This window comes from Danio rerio, chromosome 20, assembly GCF_049306965.1.
Source record: "Danio rerio strain Tuebingen ecotype United States chromosome 20, GRCz12tu, whole genome shotgun sequence".
Lineage (NCBI taxonomy): Eukaryota > Metazoa > Chordata > Actinopteri > Cypriniformes > Danionidae > Danio > Danio rerio.
Window position 1 is genome coordinate 10,641,094 of NC_133195.1, and position 16,979 is coordinate 10,658,072.

The 16,979-nt window shown below is 33.8% G+C and overlaps 1 protein-coding gene, 1 long non-coding RNA gene and 1 other non-coding gene across 3 annotated transcripts; 2 read left to right on the plus strand and 1 right to left on the minus strand.

The window, feature by feature from the left end:
* Nucleotides 1-8,113: 8,113 nt before the first annotated feature.
* Nucleotides 8,114-11,984, minus strand: glrx5 (glutaredoxin 5 homolog (S. cerevisiae)). Its single transcript, NM_213021.1, has 2 exons — nucleotides 11,641-11,984; nucleotides 8,114-8,595 (listed from the first exon to the last, which is right to left on the minus strand). Exons 1-2 carry the CDS (start codon nucleotides 11,933-11,935, stop codon nucleotides 8,423-8,425), a joined length of 468 nt encoding a protein of 155 aa, NP_998186.1. The 5' UTR covers nucleotides 11,936-11,984; the 3' UTR covers nucleotides 8,114-8,422.
* Nucleotides 11,985-13,622: 1,638 nt separating this feature from the next.
* Nucleotides 13,623-16,534, plus strand: linc.5888 (lincRNA gene 5888). Its single transcript, XR_222697.6, has 3 exons — nucleotides 13,623-13,665; nucleotides 14,043-15,700; nucleotides 15,740-16,534. It is a non-coding gene; the product is annotated as a lincRNA gene 5888 (long non-coding RNA).
* On the plus strand, nucleotides 13,718-13,987 carry LOC137488759 (small Cajal body-specific RNA 13). The gene has a single exon (XR_011007941.1).
* Nucleotides 16,535-16,979: the final 445 nt, after the last annotated feature.

Below are 16,979 nucleotides of genomic sequence, written 5' to 3' on the forward strand. Positions count from 1 at the left end.
TTCCCTTACAGTCCAAAGACATGCAGTACAGGTGAATTGAATAACCTAAATTGGCTGTAGCGTATGTATGTGAATGAGTGTGTATGGATATTTTCCAGTATTGGGTTGCAGCTAGAAAAGCATTTGAATCCGCTGTGGCGACCCCTGTTGAATAAAGAGACTAAGAAGAAGGAAAATTAATAAATTAATGAATACAGTAATGTAAACCATCACATTTTCACTCATGACCAGGTCTAGAAAATATGATCATATCACCCAAACTTTATCCTCCTTCCACTGGATTCCTGTTAAGTTTTGTATTGAATTTAAAAATTGCTTCTAACCTATAAAGCTTTAAATAATCAAGTTTCTGATTATCTAACCAACCTTCTGTCACGCTACAATCCAACCCGCTCTTTAAGGTCTCAAAACTCAGGGCTTCTGGTAGTACTTAGAATAGCTAAGTCGAGTAAAGGAGGTTGAGTCTTCTCAATTACGGCTCCTAAACTCTGGAATAGCTTTCCTAAGTGTCAGAGGCTCAGACACACTCTCCCAATTCAAAACTAGATTAAAGACCTACATTTTTAGTAAAGCATATACTCAGTGCATCACTTAGTGGTATGATACATGAATGTGCTCCACACAGGTTTCTGCATCTTGTTTATTTACACTATGAACAGCAGCTTTGCTAATTATTCTCATTATTCTCTATTTCCACCATGCCGGGACCCTCAAACTAAGCTTCGCCACTGATTCGATCCAAGATTAGCGACGAAATGATCCCAAGGTTTCCATATTCTGGACCAGGCCGTATCCTGAGCAGCTACTCTGGCGGTCATGGAGGAATGGAGAACATAACGCTGCTTCCTGTGACGCTCCAGGGACAAGACGTTAGGCCAGTGGAGAAATGGTCGTGCCCAACTGAGCCTGGTTTCTCTCGAGGTTTTTTAATTCTTCACTTTCGCCAATTGGTGAAGTTTTATCCTTGCCACTGTCGCCACTGGCTTGCTTGGTTCAGGATCTGTAGAGCTGCACATCGATGGATTGCTCTTCAGTGTTTGGACTCTCAGTAGTGTTTATTAAACCACACTGAACTAAGCTAAACTGAACTGAACTTAAACTATGAAAACTGAACTACACTGTTTCAATTTACTGTGATTATGTGAAGCTGCTTTGACACGATCTACATTGTAAAAGCGCTATACAAATAAAGGTGAATTGAATGACTTATTACTTATTGATGCCTAATTAGGACCCTATGAGAACACGTATTGATGCTTAATTAGGACCCTAGGACATCACGTATTGATGCTTAATTAGGACCCTATGGGCATCACATATTGACGCTTTATCTAATCACTTTTGACACTCGGGGTACCCCTCTGTTCTCATTTTTCGAAGTAGAGTGTCCTCTATTGCTTTAACCGAGAAACATTTTGAATGAGACATTTAAATGAGAGCACATTTTTTGTCAATATTCTGACGCAAATGGCATCAGAAATGTTTTTGTTTCACTTAAATGACATATTGAGTGATATTTTTGAAGTCATTGGGGTGTATTTCTTACATTCAAAGCTGTCTTATTTAGAGTATAAATATATATGAGCTAACGAGCTCCTAGCACTAAAGCCTGATTTGTATGAGTCTGTGTCAAGGGATCTCCATAAAAACCCACAGCACATAACACAAAAGGGGTGAGAATTGGCAAACGTGCAATAACTTAAATCATGAAGTAAACATTCAGTAACAATTACATTAAACCATCTGTAAGAAATCTAGGTTTCATCTCATGATTCTGCCCTTCTATTTGACAAAAATGTAAATGCAGTAGTTAAATCTTATTTCCAGTAGCTCATCCAAATACTTCTCACATACTGTTTTTCAAATTCTATGAATTCGGACATACTACTCAGCTCGCATACTGATTTTAGCGTACTATTGAAGTATTTGATTTCGAACGTAGCTTATGTAACGGCCTGGAGTGTCACTTAAAACAGGCTTGTGCCACACTTTTTTATTAAGTGCCGACCAGGAGGACAGCCCAGCAGAATGGTTTGCGGATCATTCTCTGAGACTGGAGGGGTCTTCCACTCATTGGCACTCAAAATCAGACTTGGTAATATGCTCGAGTTTGTTCAAGGTTTCTTCAGGGCCGTGCAGCCAGGAAAGGGCATCTGCTTTGGTGTGTTTACGCCCAGGGAGATATGAGATGGTAAAGTTAAATCTCGTAAAGAATAATGCCCACCACACTAGTTGTGGATTTAGCCTCCAATCTTCTCTTAGATATTGAAGGTTCTTATGATCGATGAAAGGATGTTGACAGTCCTCCAACCAGAGATTATTAGCCAAAGCGAAAGGCTGTTTAACTCATGCAGAATTTTAGAGATTAATTTATTTACAACATCACACTTAAACTACTGTAACTCAAATTAAATTAGCCAATCCTATATGAATTGTTTACAAGTGGTCCAATTTTTCATTTTTACAGTATGTTTTTAAGGTATTAAATGGTCAGGCACCATCTTATATGTCTAATTTTATTATTGTTAAAATATCTTGCAGATATTTAAGGTCGTCAAAGCAGAAAATGTTAAAAGTCCCTAGATCCAAACTAAAGAAAATAGGAGACCAAGCTTTTTCTGTAGTAGGTTCTAAAATGTGGAATGAGCTACCTATGTCTATTAAAACAATCTCTAATGAATCCTTGTTCAAAGGAAAACTCAAACTACATCTTTTAGTAAAAGCTTTTGAATTGGGAGGAACTTGGTCTCTTTGTGCCTATCTCTGTTTCAGCGGTGTGCATTTAATGTTTTTGTGTGATGTACTGTATCCTGTTTTACATGTTGTTTATTTTTGATCCTTTATAACCCAAGGTGTAAAGTAAACACAAAACAAAACACACCACCACTATTAAGCCAGCCAATCACAGCTCGTGTTAAGGATCAGTTCATTGTCTAGTTAAATTATTTGAGAGGTGCATGTCAGGTTCTGACAAAGTGTAATAGACTGTGCAAAGGCGTCTTGCAAACCAGCCACACACATTGTACACAAAAAGTGTAAAGTTCGCCATAAACCAAACCACTGGCAGATAAAGTTGCAATGTCAATCAAACATACAGGTTATTTCTTAGAGAAATACATGCAACTGCCATCTCCAGTAGTTCATTTATTCATTCATTTTCTTGTTGGCTAGTCTCTTTATCAATTTGGGGTCGCCACCACGGAATGAACCGCCAACTTATCCAGCATATATGTTTTATGGAGCGAATGCCCTTCCAGCCACAACCCATCACTGGGAAACATTTATACACACAAATTCACAAACACACTCATACACTACGACCAATTTTTTAGCATACCCAATTGACCTGTACCACGTCTTTAGACTTGTGGGGGAAACCGAAGCGCCCAGAGGAAACTCACACGTACATGCAAACTCAACACAGAAATGCCAACTGACCCAGCCGAGCTGGAACCAGTGATGTTCTTGCTGTGAGGCTAACGTGCTACCCACTTCGCTACCGTATTGCCCATCTCCATTTGTCAGTCACAAATTCTAATATTGCCACTGGAAAAAGCATCCTGTGTCAGCTCGGGTTGTCAAATGCTATTGGCTCCCTCTTTGTCTTGCAACCAATCGTGTCGCACTAAAGTGCTCAAGCACCTTATTGAATCAGAATATTTTTTCCAGTGATTAAAACCACATAAGTGGCACAGTGGTTAGAGCTGTCAACTCACAGCAAAGATGTCGCTTGTTTGATTTCCGACTGGGCCAGTTGGCATTTCTGTGTAGAGTTGCACGTTCTCCTTGTGTTGGCATGTGTTTCATGAGGGTGCTTCAAAGACATGCACTAAACTAAATAAACTAAAGTGAATGTGAGAGTAAATGGGTGTTACCCAGTACAAGGTTGCGTCAGGAAGGGCATTCGCTGGGTAAAACATATGATGGAATAGTTGGCGGTTCATTCCACTGTGGTAACAAATCAGAGACTAAGCTGAAGGACAATGTTCTATAAATTGCATTGTCCTTTGCATAATGACATTAAATGGCTTCAGATGACTTGGAATGCAAATCAACTTGTTTGTACTTCATGTTATTTTGCACACACACAAACACACACATGCACACAAAAAACACAGTACTCAATTTTTATTTGCTTGGTGGTTATGTATGCTGTTGAGAAGTGGGAAGGTTTAGGGTAGATGCTCCAAAATATCTACGTTCATAAACTGATTTGTGTTTTTGTGTTTTAAAAATATGTGAGCCGCTTAATGTGATGCATAATGCGAATGACCAAAAGCATCAGGAGAACTCCAATCAATGTGAAATGATGCCGAAATCCATGATTACAAGAGTTTGACTAAAATCAAACATTGCTGCTAAAAAGGGTGGGATAGAATGAGATGAGAATGAGAATGCAAAATCGCAAGTCAAAGTCCACCAATCTTGAACTTTGGAATGCAGTGACATGTAAAACTTGTCGCATGAGCTTGAGTTTCCAGTCTGCCTCATTCACATGCGTATGAATTGAAGTCAATGGGGCAAAAAGTGCAGTGTCCACGGCTGAAGGAATACGTCACAAATTAAATAACGGCTCTGACCAAGTGTCTCTATGTGATGAGTAGGGAGGGAGAATGTGTTGTGTGAACACACAACCTGATGCATGGTTTAATTGTGATATTTTTAGGTACCATATTTAACAATATTAGATTGTCCACTTCGTTTCACTAAATAAAACTAAAGCTGAAATGGCCTCTGACATCGTACACTAATTACAGCTGCAGAGACAGATTTTTTTGCACTTATTTGAGTAAGCATTACTTTATTTTTTCACTGCCTTTTACAAATCATGTGCCCAATGACATTAATATATAAATCACAAGCCAGGTTGGTACTCACTGCAGAACGACTCATTTTATTAATGTGTCATGAAACAACAGTCAGTGAAAGTAAAAAAATAAATAAATAGTGGAGTTTGCATGTTCTCCTCTTGTTTGCGTGGGTTTTCTACGGGTGCTCCGGTTTCCCCCAAAACCCATGGGTTGCAGCTGGAAGGGCATCTGCTGCGTGAAACATATGCTGGATATGTTGGCGATTCATTTTTCTGGCGACCCCAGATTAATAAAGGGACTAAGTAGAAAAAAAAAAAAATGAATGAATTAATAATGTCAGCTGTGTCACTCAGAGCAGTCAATCACAATGACATCAATCATGAATATTTGAATAACTAAACTCTTGGAAAGACACGAGTGTGAAAAGAGTCGAATGAAGAGGCAAATAATCACAAAGAACGGGTAAATAAATAAATAACATCAATATAGTTTTGAAAAATATACAGGTATGGAAAAAAAAATCAAGTCTACTTGAATATTGAACATATATTATTAAACGTGTTTGAGTAAAATGATACCTGCTGCATTCTGTATAAGGTGATTTTTATTTGTTTCTTTCTTCGTGTGTGTGTGTGTGTGTGTGTGTGTTTGATATAAATTTATATAATTAGTTTCAAAGTTTTCTCTTAGTTATATAAAACTCTTGTCTTTTATTTTTGCTAACTAAACCAGGAGGGCAGTTTTGGTTTTCTACTAAATCCTACATTATTCATTGGACAGCATATTTTAGAACGTACTGTGGCGTCCTCTAGTGGACACTTGGGAAGCTAGAATTGTCACCAGTTCAATTTCAATGTTTACTGTTCATGCAAAGTTATTAATTGATATTTCATACTTATGAAAGACCTACTTTATATGATTTATATTTTTTCTTCAATAATTTAACAGTACCATCAGTATGCACATTTTTACATTCTTTCCCCTCCCCAACAGTGGCAGTTATAGTAATTAGATGTTGCTATCATAAATCCAATAACCACAGATAAATGATATAAACTCAATAAATAAAAAGCACACATACAAAAAAAAAAAAAAAAAAAWTATATATATATATATATATATATATATATATATATATATATATATATATATATATATATATATATATATAGTTTAAAAACAAAAATAATACATATATAAAATAATTTCACTTTTACAGTGAGTCTCAACACAGTGGCCTTATTCATCCTTCAAAAATGCCGAATAATTTCCTATCTTCTCTGATAAACATCCAATTCATCAAGTAATGTATGTCATTTTTTTCATATGCTGCCACCTTCCCCAGTTCCGTAACTTATTTTTGAAATTATGGTAAACCTGCTGAATGCCATCGCCTCATAATGATTTGTCTTCCAATCATAATACTTATTTCAATCCACTCAGACATCTTCACACCAAACCCCAATACTAACAGTTCTCCCAGTTCATATGTTAAAGGACAAATCGAAAAGCAGAATCCAAAAACATCCTGAATATAAATGTGCACTTTAACCTATTATTTTAGAGCAGGACCACAGGGCATGCATCAAGTCTCCTTCGCTCTCACATCTCCAGCATTCAGCAGAGTCTAAGCCTGAAAAGCCTACTCAAGGGTCCAGTATATGTATGCCTCCATTTACACACACACACACACACACACACACACACACACACACACACACACACACACACACACACACACACGGCTGAAGTCAGAATTATTAGCCCCCATGAATTATTAGACCGCTTGTTTATTTTTTCCCCCAATTTCAGTTTAACGGAGAGAAGATTCTTTTAACACATTTCTAAACATTATAGTTTTAATAACGCATTTCTAATAACTGATTTATTTTATCTTTGCTATGATGACATTAAATAATATTTTACAGACATTTCTAAACAGCTTAAAGTGACATTTAAAGGCTTAACTAGGTTAATTAGGTAAACTAGTCAGGTTAGGGTAATTATGCAAGTTATTGTATAACGATGGTTTGTTCTGTAAAGAGAAAAAATATATAGCTTAAAGGGGCTAATAATTTTGTCCCTAAAATGGTGTTTGAAAAATTGAAAAAAATCAAAACTGCTTTTAATGTAGCCAAAGTAAAACAAATAAGCCTTTCTCCAGAAGAAAAAATATTATCAGACATACTGTTAAAATGTCCTTGATCTGTTAACTTCATTTGGAAAATATTTTAAAAAGAAAAAAAGATTGAAGGGGGCTAAGTATTCTGACTTCAACTGTGTATATATATATATATATATATATATATATATATATATATATATATATATATATATATATATATATATATATATATATTTATATATATATATATATATATATATATATATATATATATATATATATATATATATATATTTATATATATATATATATATATTTATTTATTTTTATTGTACTAAGCACACTCCAACATTTCTTGATATTTTCATCAAAAATCCAAATTTTTTGGTCAACAGAAATAAAATGATTACAATAAATAGATATAGAATATAATAGTTGAGATAAAAACAAACAAAAAGCCAAAAGACTCCTCCCATCTTCTAATTCCAAAGCAAAAACTGTTTGTGTATCATTGCAATATAAAGATAAATGAAATCTTTACAAGACAATAGCATTTTTAGACTATTATGTTTTATTATTGATTTTTTAAAAATTCTTCTGTTTATCAAGGCGGCATTTATTAAAATGTAAAAAAAATAAATAAATAAATTAAAAAAAAGGTTAAATATTTATTACTATTTTGAATAACTGTTTTCTTACTGTATGTAGTTTCAAATGAAAGAATACATCAGTCATTATTGTTTTTATTACTATTACCATTAATGGTAATAATAATAATAATAATAATAATAATAATAATAATATTACAGTGATTTCTGACGGAGAAATTGAGTAATGAAGCTGAAAATGCATCTATAAAATCACTGGAATAAATGATTCAAATAAATTATAAACTACTTTTGAACAGTTATTTTATAGTGCAATAACATTTTACAGTTTGTACTGTATTTTTGATGTAATGAATGCAGCCACAGTGAGCAGGATCACCTTATTTTAAAACATTTAAAAATCATACGGACCCCAAACCTTTGACTGAGAGTGTATATTACAAATGATTTAAAGAATAAGGAAGAGGGAATTGTCAAGCTGAATCAACAATCGTTTTCTTTGTATTGAGCTCAGATACGCATATTTCCTTAATCTTGTGACACACCCAGCAGTTTGAATTCAAACAATGAATGCTTTAAAATATTTTATTGACAAAAAGAGTGATATACATCTAAAATACATTTAATAATATCTTTCAAAATACAACATTTTACATATGCAGTGGTCTAACATTAGAGTATCTGAAATAAAGACAAATATACTGCAATAGAAATGTAATCATCATGTGTATTTTCTATCAAGTGTTTTACAGTGATTTTTGTTGTCAGGATTTGCCATCACTTCCTTCAGTCTTCTGAGGAGACTCTGGACTTCAGCAGGTCAAATCAAGCTTTGGAGGGTTTATATCAATGGACCATCATCCCAAAGACTAGACTCCTTACTTTGACTCCTTTTCTTGATCTAGAAGAGCTGATCTAATTCCCAGCTTCTGCAGTTCCTCCACCAGGTCTCCACTCTGATGCATCTGAAGTAGAATATCACAGCCGCCGACAAACTCGCCATTGAAGAACACCTGTGGGATCGTCGGCCAGTTGGAGAAAGTCTTTATTCCTTTTAGAAGAAACAAAACAAAATGTCAGCAAAAATATCAATTCGGGAAAAGGATGAAACTCATTTTTATATTTACATTCTTCAGGAAACAGCTCAATGCCTTCCTCAGAGTGTAAAACTAACAGATAACAGATAATACCATTGTTTTATACTTAACTCTGACAATCAATTTAAAACAAGAACTGCAACATTTTTTAGATTTTATTAAATATTTTAATAATATTTTGTTTTTATTTGTATAAAAATAGATGCAACAATATGGCTATGCTAAAACCACAACAAAAATAATAATAGAAAACAATAAAATTAGACAACAACTAGTCAACAAAATAAATACAATTTAAAATCTAATAAATAAATTGATAATTTCTAATAATAATTAAACAAGACCCTTCAGGCCATAACAATATGCTATATAACTATTTTCTGGTGAAAAAAATTGTGTCTTTTATAGCTGGAAATCATGATTTCTCTTTTTCATTTTTTTTTTCATTATGAATTATTGTGTGTGTGTGTGTGTGTGTGTGTGTGTGTGTGTGTGTGTGTGTGTGTATATATATATATATATATATATATATATATATATAATATAATATATGAATGATATATGCATTTGAGAAGTAACATTAATTATTAATTTATGTTAAACAGGATGCTACTTGCACCATGTTGTAGCATTCATTTTAAATTGTCATCTACTTTGTTTCCTTTAAACTGCCTGGTCCTAAACTTTCAAGTCAAGGCTTTACTGTTTGCAAACTAACCTCAGCCATTTAAGGTTAACTCCCCAAATTCTTCCTGCTGCTCTGGACTGATAAAGACAATCAGAGCTGACAGCACTGCTGTTGCCGTTAGCACACATATGCTGGACTAATTCAGTTTTAGACCCAAGTTATCAACAAATAAATTGTTTTAAGAAAAATAAATAAATAAATAAATAAATAAATAAATAAATAAATAAATAAATAAATAAATAAATAAATAAAAAAATCTGCAGGTATTTTAAATATTTTTGAATTACTTAAATAATTTGTTATTTCAACTTTTTTAAAATATGCATACATTTTAACTACAAATGAAAATACAAGCTGTCAAATATTAAGTAACTCAAAAAAGGTTTTTAACAAGTGAAGGCTAAGTAAAAAAGATGACAATTTTTCTTTTTTTTGGGTGAACTTTCCTTTTAAGGTCTAGTATCTTGTGGAAAACTTCTGAGAAAAAAAAAACACAACAACAACAACAACAACGTACCTTTATCTTGTACAAATTGCTTCAATCTCATAACTTAGTGTAACATCAAGGCAATATTACCACATAATAATGAGGAAAAAAAAACATTTTTATGATCTCATATTAAGCAATATAAGACTAGTATAACGACCAATAATGGACTCCTTGGTGCTATTACAAGAAGACAAAACTATTTCAAAACTGCCTCTTAATGATAACATTCCTTAAAACAATGAAAAATGTCCTCATGACAAATGTCTCAGTAATCTCTCATATTAGATACAAAACATGCAAAAATTAGGATTAATAAAAATACAGAATTTTCTGGTTATTGGGACTTAAAAACATCATTTTTAAATTGACTTATAACTTCAAAATCTCTCGTTGATATCTTGTGACTGGTGATGGAATATATGAGCAACGAGAAACTTTTTCAAATTGATAAATAATAATAAAATAGTAATAATAAGAGATGCCAAACCATTATTGTGTGCAACGATGTATAACATTTATAAAAGTTCCCCATAATAATGAGGAATTTCCTTGTGATGATGCTAAACTTAAAATAAAACAATATAGTTGATAGATGTCTGAATAAGCATCCTAAAATAATGGAACACTGTCATGTAATGATGCTTTGGTTTCCCATAAGAACAGAGTGAATATAAAACCAACTTTACCTCTATGATTTCAGAACGAATATTCAAAAATATGGAACTTATCATAAGTTGTCACTGAATATAAACCCAACTTTACCTCGTTTAAAATTTGTCCTATGACAAGAATGGGTGGTGTTTTGTATACTTGTATATATCTTTCTCAAGTCATTATATTGATTAATGTTATGTTAATTCATATGTTAAATCACTGTTAGGGGATTGTTATATTGATAATGTATTAACAGTAAAAGCTGATAATGTTGAGATGATAAGGTGAAGTTTCAAACTTTATGAGAAATCAAGTAATTATTAAAGTGTCATTATTTTTATTTAGTTTTTTTTTTTTTTTTACAATTCATTAGTTAATATTGAGAAATTGATGAGAACCATTTTATTAATGTTGTTTTTTACTAATTTAGTACTATGAGAGAGGACTGTACATCATATACAGTATTTAAATGATCTGTTATTTGAAGTGTAGGTCATTCGTTCATTTAGAAGTCTCAATATTATTTACCATGTTACTTTGAATATTTGATCGGAATTAGCATGCAAGTATGACTACTAAACAACATTAACACACTGTATTTCACTGTGAACAATGCTGTACTTTGATAGTATTTGGTGCTAAAATAATTTCTCTTTTTAGAATTTGCAAAGAATACGTTTCTGAAATTATATTATTTAGTAGAATGTCTGAATATCCAAATATAAAACCAACTTAACCACTATTCTGAAGTCACATGCAAGTATTAACTTACTTAAAAACACAATTAGCACTATTAAGTGGTCTGTGAACAATGTACTTTAATAGTCATGGGCTGATTTCATTACTTAGTATTTGCAAAGAATACTTAACAGAAATTATATTATCAAGGAAAAGGCCATAATGACTGAATTTAAAACTAACTTTACCTTAATATGTTTGCAAATATATGCACATAAAGCGTTACACTTAAGATATACTTATAACTTACATTTTTTTTTAAAGTGACAGCTTAAATTTGACCTTTAAACTAGTTATTTCTGATTAGCATGCTATATGCTCAAGAATAATCACACTAGAGATTAGCACTTCACCCAAGTCAAAATGTAACTCTAACCAGTTTTAAAACTCTACAAATCCTCCAACCCCCAGAGACCATCAGCCACTGACCTTGTCTGACATCCTGGTCATCCAACACGTTATAAGAAGCGTAATTATCGACTCCGTGCATCCTGAGGATCTGAACGACGGCGTTGCTGAAGCCGCACATGGGCTGAGCCGGAGTGCCTTTCATGAACACGACCACCTTGTCCTTCTTCACCATCTCCTCCAGGTTCTTCTGTCCCGCTGAGGAGCACATGAGACGGGCCCTGCCGACCGACAGCTCCCCGTTCTTATGCGCGGTTTTGTACTGCCATGTCGCCGAGCGAAGACACCGCGCTGTCGACCTAAAAACGCTATTCATTGTGCAAGTCTGCGCGGTTTAGGGGGATATTTGAAGCAGTTTAAGTTCGTTTGTCACTTCTCTTTTGCCGCGACGTAGAACTCACTGGAGACTGGACTCAAGCTCCACCTCTTCTAGTATAAACACTCAGCGAGTGAAGTTTATTGGATGTCGGGTTTTTCTTCTCCCCTATGATTGGTTGAAGAATACGTCAGTCGTGAATGTTACGAAATGTTACGATTTTTTTATTTTCATCTCTAATAATTTCAGTTTATACGGTGCGAAAAAATGTGATTAAATGTGTCTACTTGCATTTGTTGTCACTGTAACTAAAACACGTTTGTTTGTTTTTGCTGAAAGAAGTGGAGTGGAGGCGTTTGCATCCGGTTAAAATGTACGCTAAAGTTTTTCTTCCGGTAGTCAACTGATTCATCTTCTAGAATCGACTCATTTAAACTGATCGATTCATTTCAAATAAACCATGGTAAATAATCCACACTCGGGTGGATTTAATCAATAAGCAAGATAAGCGGCAGTTTAGGGAACAAGGAAATCTGAGGGCCCCAAAATAAATACCTATAATTATAAATTATACCTATAAATTATATATAACACAATTTTCTGTCATATTTTTTATGATGAGTGTATAATAAAAAAATAAATGTTTATTGTTTATTACATCTGCGCAAATGTATCACCCCCTCAGTCATGGAGAAGTCCAGCAGTCAAATTAGGTAAAGATTAAAAAAAAAAAAAAAAATCGTATTTTATATATAGTTTTAGTTGTGAATTAATTTTAAGAAAACTCATTTAAAACGTTTTCAAGATGCTTTACATGTTGTTATTATTTTGGCTTGAGACAAAATATAGAAAATGAGTGATTGAGAGATATAAGAAAAAGAAACAGCAAAATAAATCATTTAAAAATAACTTAAAATAGAAAAGTTGCATTTCAGAACTTTTGGGCCCCATGGCTGGAATTGCGAGCCCCTAAATCACTAAACCAGCCCATGCCACACTGTATCGCTGGGAATGGATTTGAGGTTAAAGATTTTTCTTCCAAACCTCACATATAAACGTATTTCATTTAAAAGAAGATCTACTTTGCAAGCACACATAAAAAAAAATAAAATAAAATAAATAAATAAATAAAAAAATAAAAAATAAAAAAACTTACAGTTTCATGGTTGTGTGTGCGCACTTATAGTATACCTTTTCCCATTTGTGTATTTATGTATTAATTCATGTAATCATGACTATTTTATTGTTACTTATTGTTCGTGCATTTGTGTTTTTAATGCTTGTTTGTTTATTTTTTGTGTATACATAATTGCATTTTATAATATTTGCATGTTAAAATATTTCAATAAAACTAAATAAAACACATTTTAAAATCAAATCTTTATTTTTTGTTTTGGCTTATTTTATTGTTTACTTAAAATACTTTATAAAATTAATTTATAACCAAGTTATTAAAGTAAAAGTGCTAATACCAACTCTTTATCCCTGTAGTTTCACAGCATTAATTTAAAACGAATATGACATATTTTAACCGTAAACACAATAAGAATTTTAAATTGTTCAAACTAACTTGTCCATGAATCATACACAACGGTGTTTGTGAAAATGACTCAGTCTAAGGATTCGACTCTGAGTGAATGATTCATTCACGAAGCTCTATTTAACTGCACGATGTTGCATGGGCTGAGGAGACATGTTGTTGAAGGCTGCATAAATGTTACTTGTATGAAGTAAGTAGCTTAAGATAGCCTACTTTTGCACGCATATTGGCATGATTAAAGCAGTGCAGTCTCGCGGTCCGGTCTCCTGTTTGTCCAGTGACTCGAGACTCTGCGAAGCTGCACAGATCAGACTGAAGGATCCAAAGGCGTTACTTCTCCAGACTGAAGTTTTACGTGCGATATTCTTTCGACAGATCTTAACCTGTTTCCACGGCGGTAATGGTTGTGTTGTACCGTTACCAATCTAAAAACAGGCAGAGTAAAACAGCGGCAGTCAGATATTGTCTGGCAGGAGGAGCGCGCCTTTCAGACACTTCGAATTGCCACAGTTGTAGCATTGTGTTGCGGAGGAACCATTGATTAATTCATATTAACTTCTTTTATAGGTTTGAGACCGAATAGAAGCACGGACCCTGAATTGCTCGACAAAATGTGTTTAAAATGGCTTTGTTTACACTTATAACTAATTTATTGTTAAATAAAACAAATTGTACAAAACCTTTTGCAGTATTTTCCTACAGTTGTGTTCTGTAATTGTTTTTTTTTTTTCATTTTTATGAGCTTGTACAGTGAATCAGGGTAATTTGAGACTTGCTTTGCTCAATTTATAATAATAATTAATTATATTTGCAAACTGTGCTTTTCTGGATATCCAAGGTCGCATACTACAAGCATCAAAAGCAATACTAGAACAAATTAAATTAATTAAAACGTTTCCAAACAACATATTGAATGCATGTAAGGAGGTACAGGTACACACATTTTGAGTACAAAATAACACAATAAAACATTGTTAAAAGTAAGCCTGCTTAAAAAGATGGGTCTTGACTAGATTTAAAAGTGTAACGGCTATTACTGATTCTTGGATCCTGGGAAAGCGAGTTCCATAGTTGAGGAGCCATGGAGCAAAAGATCTGGCTCCCGTTGTACTTAAGTGTGAGGTGGCACCAGGGAGAAAGGCTTTAGATATCATTAAACTGATTTAGTTTATCTGACCAACAAAGTTGGTCTCTGGATGATTCCATCCGAATTTTGGTGTGCTTAAACTGATGAAGGCAATATGGACTCAAACCGCTTGGGTCTACTTGGATGATTTGTTTTCTGCATTTGGCTTGTCTGGTCAGCATGAACATTGCAAGTGTAGGCTACTTTTTATTTAATTTCTTACCCCATGGAGCACAATATTACACCAGGAGGCAGATTCATAAAGGCCGATTAGAAAAGTGGAGACTAAGGCCCAAAACCTTACTAGTATAAGCCAGGACATTCTACCAGAAATGTCAATTTTCGCTTATAAAAAACGTGTGACAGGGCCCGACCATTAAGCTTGTCCTTTTCAAAAAAACATATACTGTAAAATCATAGAATTCAATGATAGAAAGCATCCATAATCCCTGTCAGCTTCTCCATCAAATTATGTCACTTCCTCTGAGTCATATGTATTGTACGCTTATGTTTAATTTAATGCAAATGTGACAGGACTGTTAGAAACTTGGGGGAAATTGTAAAGTAATTTTTGTTTGTAGACTTTATTTAGAATTTTATGTTTGAATCAGTTGATGTGAATGATAACAACTTACCTGCTGTTTCTGAAGATATTTGTTTCTAAATAACAGTTTTGAGTATAACAAAGTTATTAAAGCTTTAGGTTTCAATCGGGCTGAGGACAAGGAGAATCACAGGGTTTGTACATTTGTAAAGTGTTTTTAAAAAAGAAAAAAACAATATGAGAACCAAATGAATGGCATATTCCTTAACAGAACAGCACACAGAAATCAACCGTCAGTCCATGTTGGACATTTATATGATGGAATACTTCTTATTCACTCTATTTACGTTTTTATTTCTAGGACAGATAATGTACGTTTCTGGTAGAATGTCCCAGACGAACTAAACATATGTGCTATAATTGGTAATAGTATCAATAGCTGCACCTGTATGTTCAGTGGCGTTTCACAAAATGCGAGGGCCCCCGGAAATCACGTTCAGTGGGGGGATGGGGTAGGGGGCCGGTCTGCTATGCCACTGTGTATGCCAGCAGGGGGTGCTCAACCTGCAGTTTGTGTGGGTTTTAACACCCCAGTATATCCGCTTGTTAAGTGGTGATGTGTTGGTAACCGGCTCCAAGCCACTCATTTGAATTGACAATATATTTGTTTATGACCACTTTTTATTCATATCACACATTAAAGTGAATTTTATAGAAAATCATGGTGTACACAACATTCTCTGGACTTCCTGCATCACAAATTCCAAAATTGTAACAATTTATAAAAAAATGAATCACCTTTTAGCCATCGGATATTAGGCATGGATATATACATTGCGATCGTAATTTTGAAAATATTACAGCGCTTTGTAAACATTTATTATGACCATTTGATGAGTCTTCCTATACAGTTTATTAGAGTGCTTGGACCCGGAAGCCGCTTCTCGTGACGTCACACTTAACAAGCCGATTGATGGGGACTTTATACTATATTTAGGAAGAACTATTCTTTGAATAAGATGTTAAACTGGCATCCTGGCCAGTTGCCTTCTGGCCACTCATGGTCTTCTAACCATCCCCATATTATAACTGGCTTCATCACCAATATTGTCTCCATCAGAAAGCTGATGTGTATGCGGTCTGGCATAGAATGGCTGTGGTCATGTCATTGAAGTGGATGTAAAGCACTTTGAATGTCCAGAAAAGTGCCATATAAATGACATCAAAATGGCACGATTTAAATTAAAGCCTAAAAGGGTCAGTTTTAAAGAGTTATAAAAGATTATTAATTTGGGTATATTGAGCTGAAACTTCACAAACATCAGATATGTATTTAACATTTTGTAAAATAAGGCACAGTAGGTCGTCTTTAAGTAAATCTGATAAGATAAAAAAAAAAAAAGGCTTGCTATTATTTCCTAAACATGATTCACTTAGAATATACTGCCCTAAGGCCTTACTGTGCTTTGGAGTTTTTCACAAATGAGACAGTTTTGCACATTTCCTCTTGCATGAACTTGCTCTCAACTCTAGTCTGCTAGTGTTGATTTTAAGACAGGCCCATCAAATAACTCTACAAAGGACAGAATGTAAAGGCATACATGGTCTGCATTTGAAATTGCAGTTCCTTAATATGTAGTAGGTGAAAATGGTTTCTGAGAAAATAACGTTTAAACTTAACAAGACCTGTTTGTATTATTAATCCAATAATTATTAAGAATAAGAACCTACTTTACAGAGTTTTGAGATTTTGTATACAGCTAAATTGTCCCCAAAATAATGTTTTAAAGAAAAAGTTGATTTAGCCCACATAGCATTGGTTTGAAAAACCAAT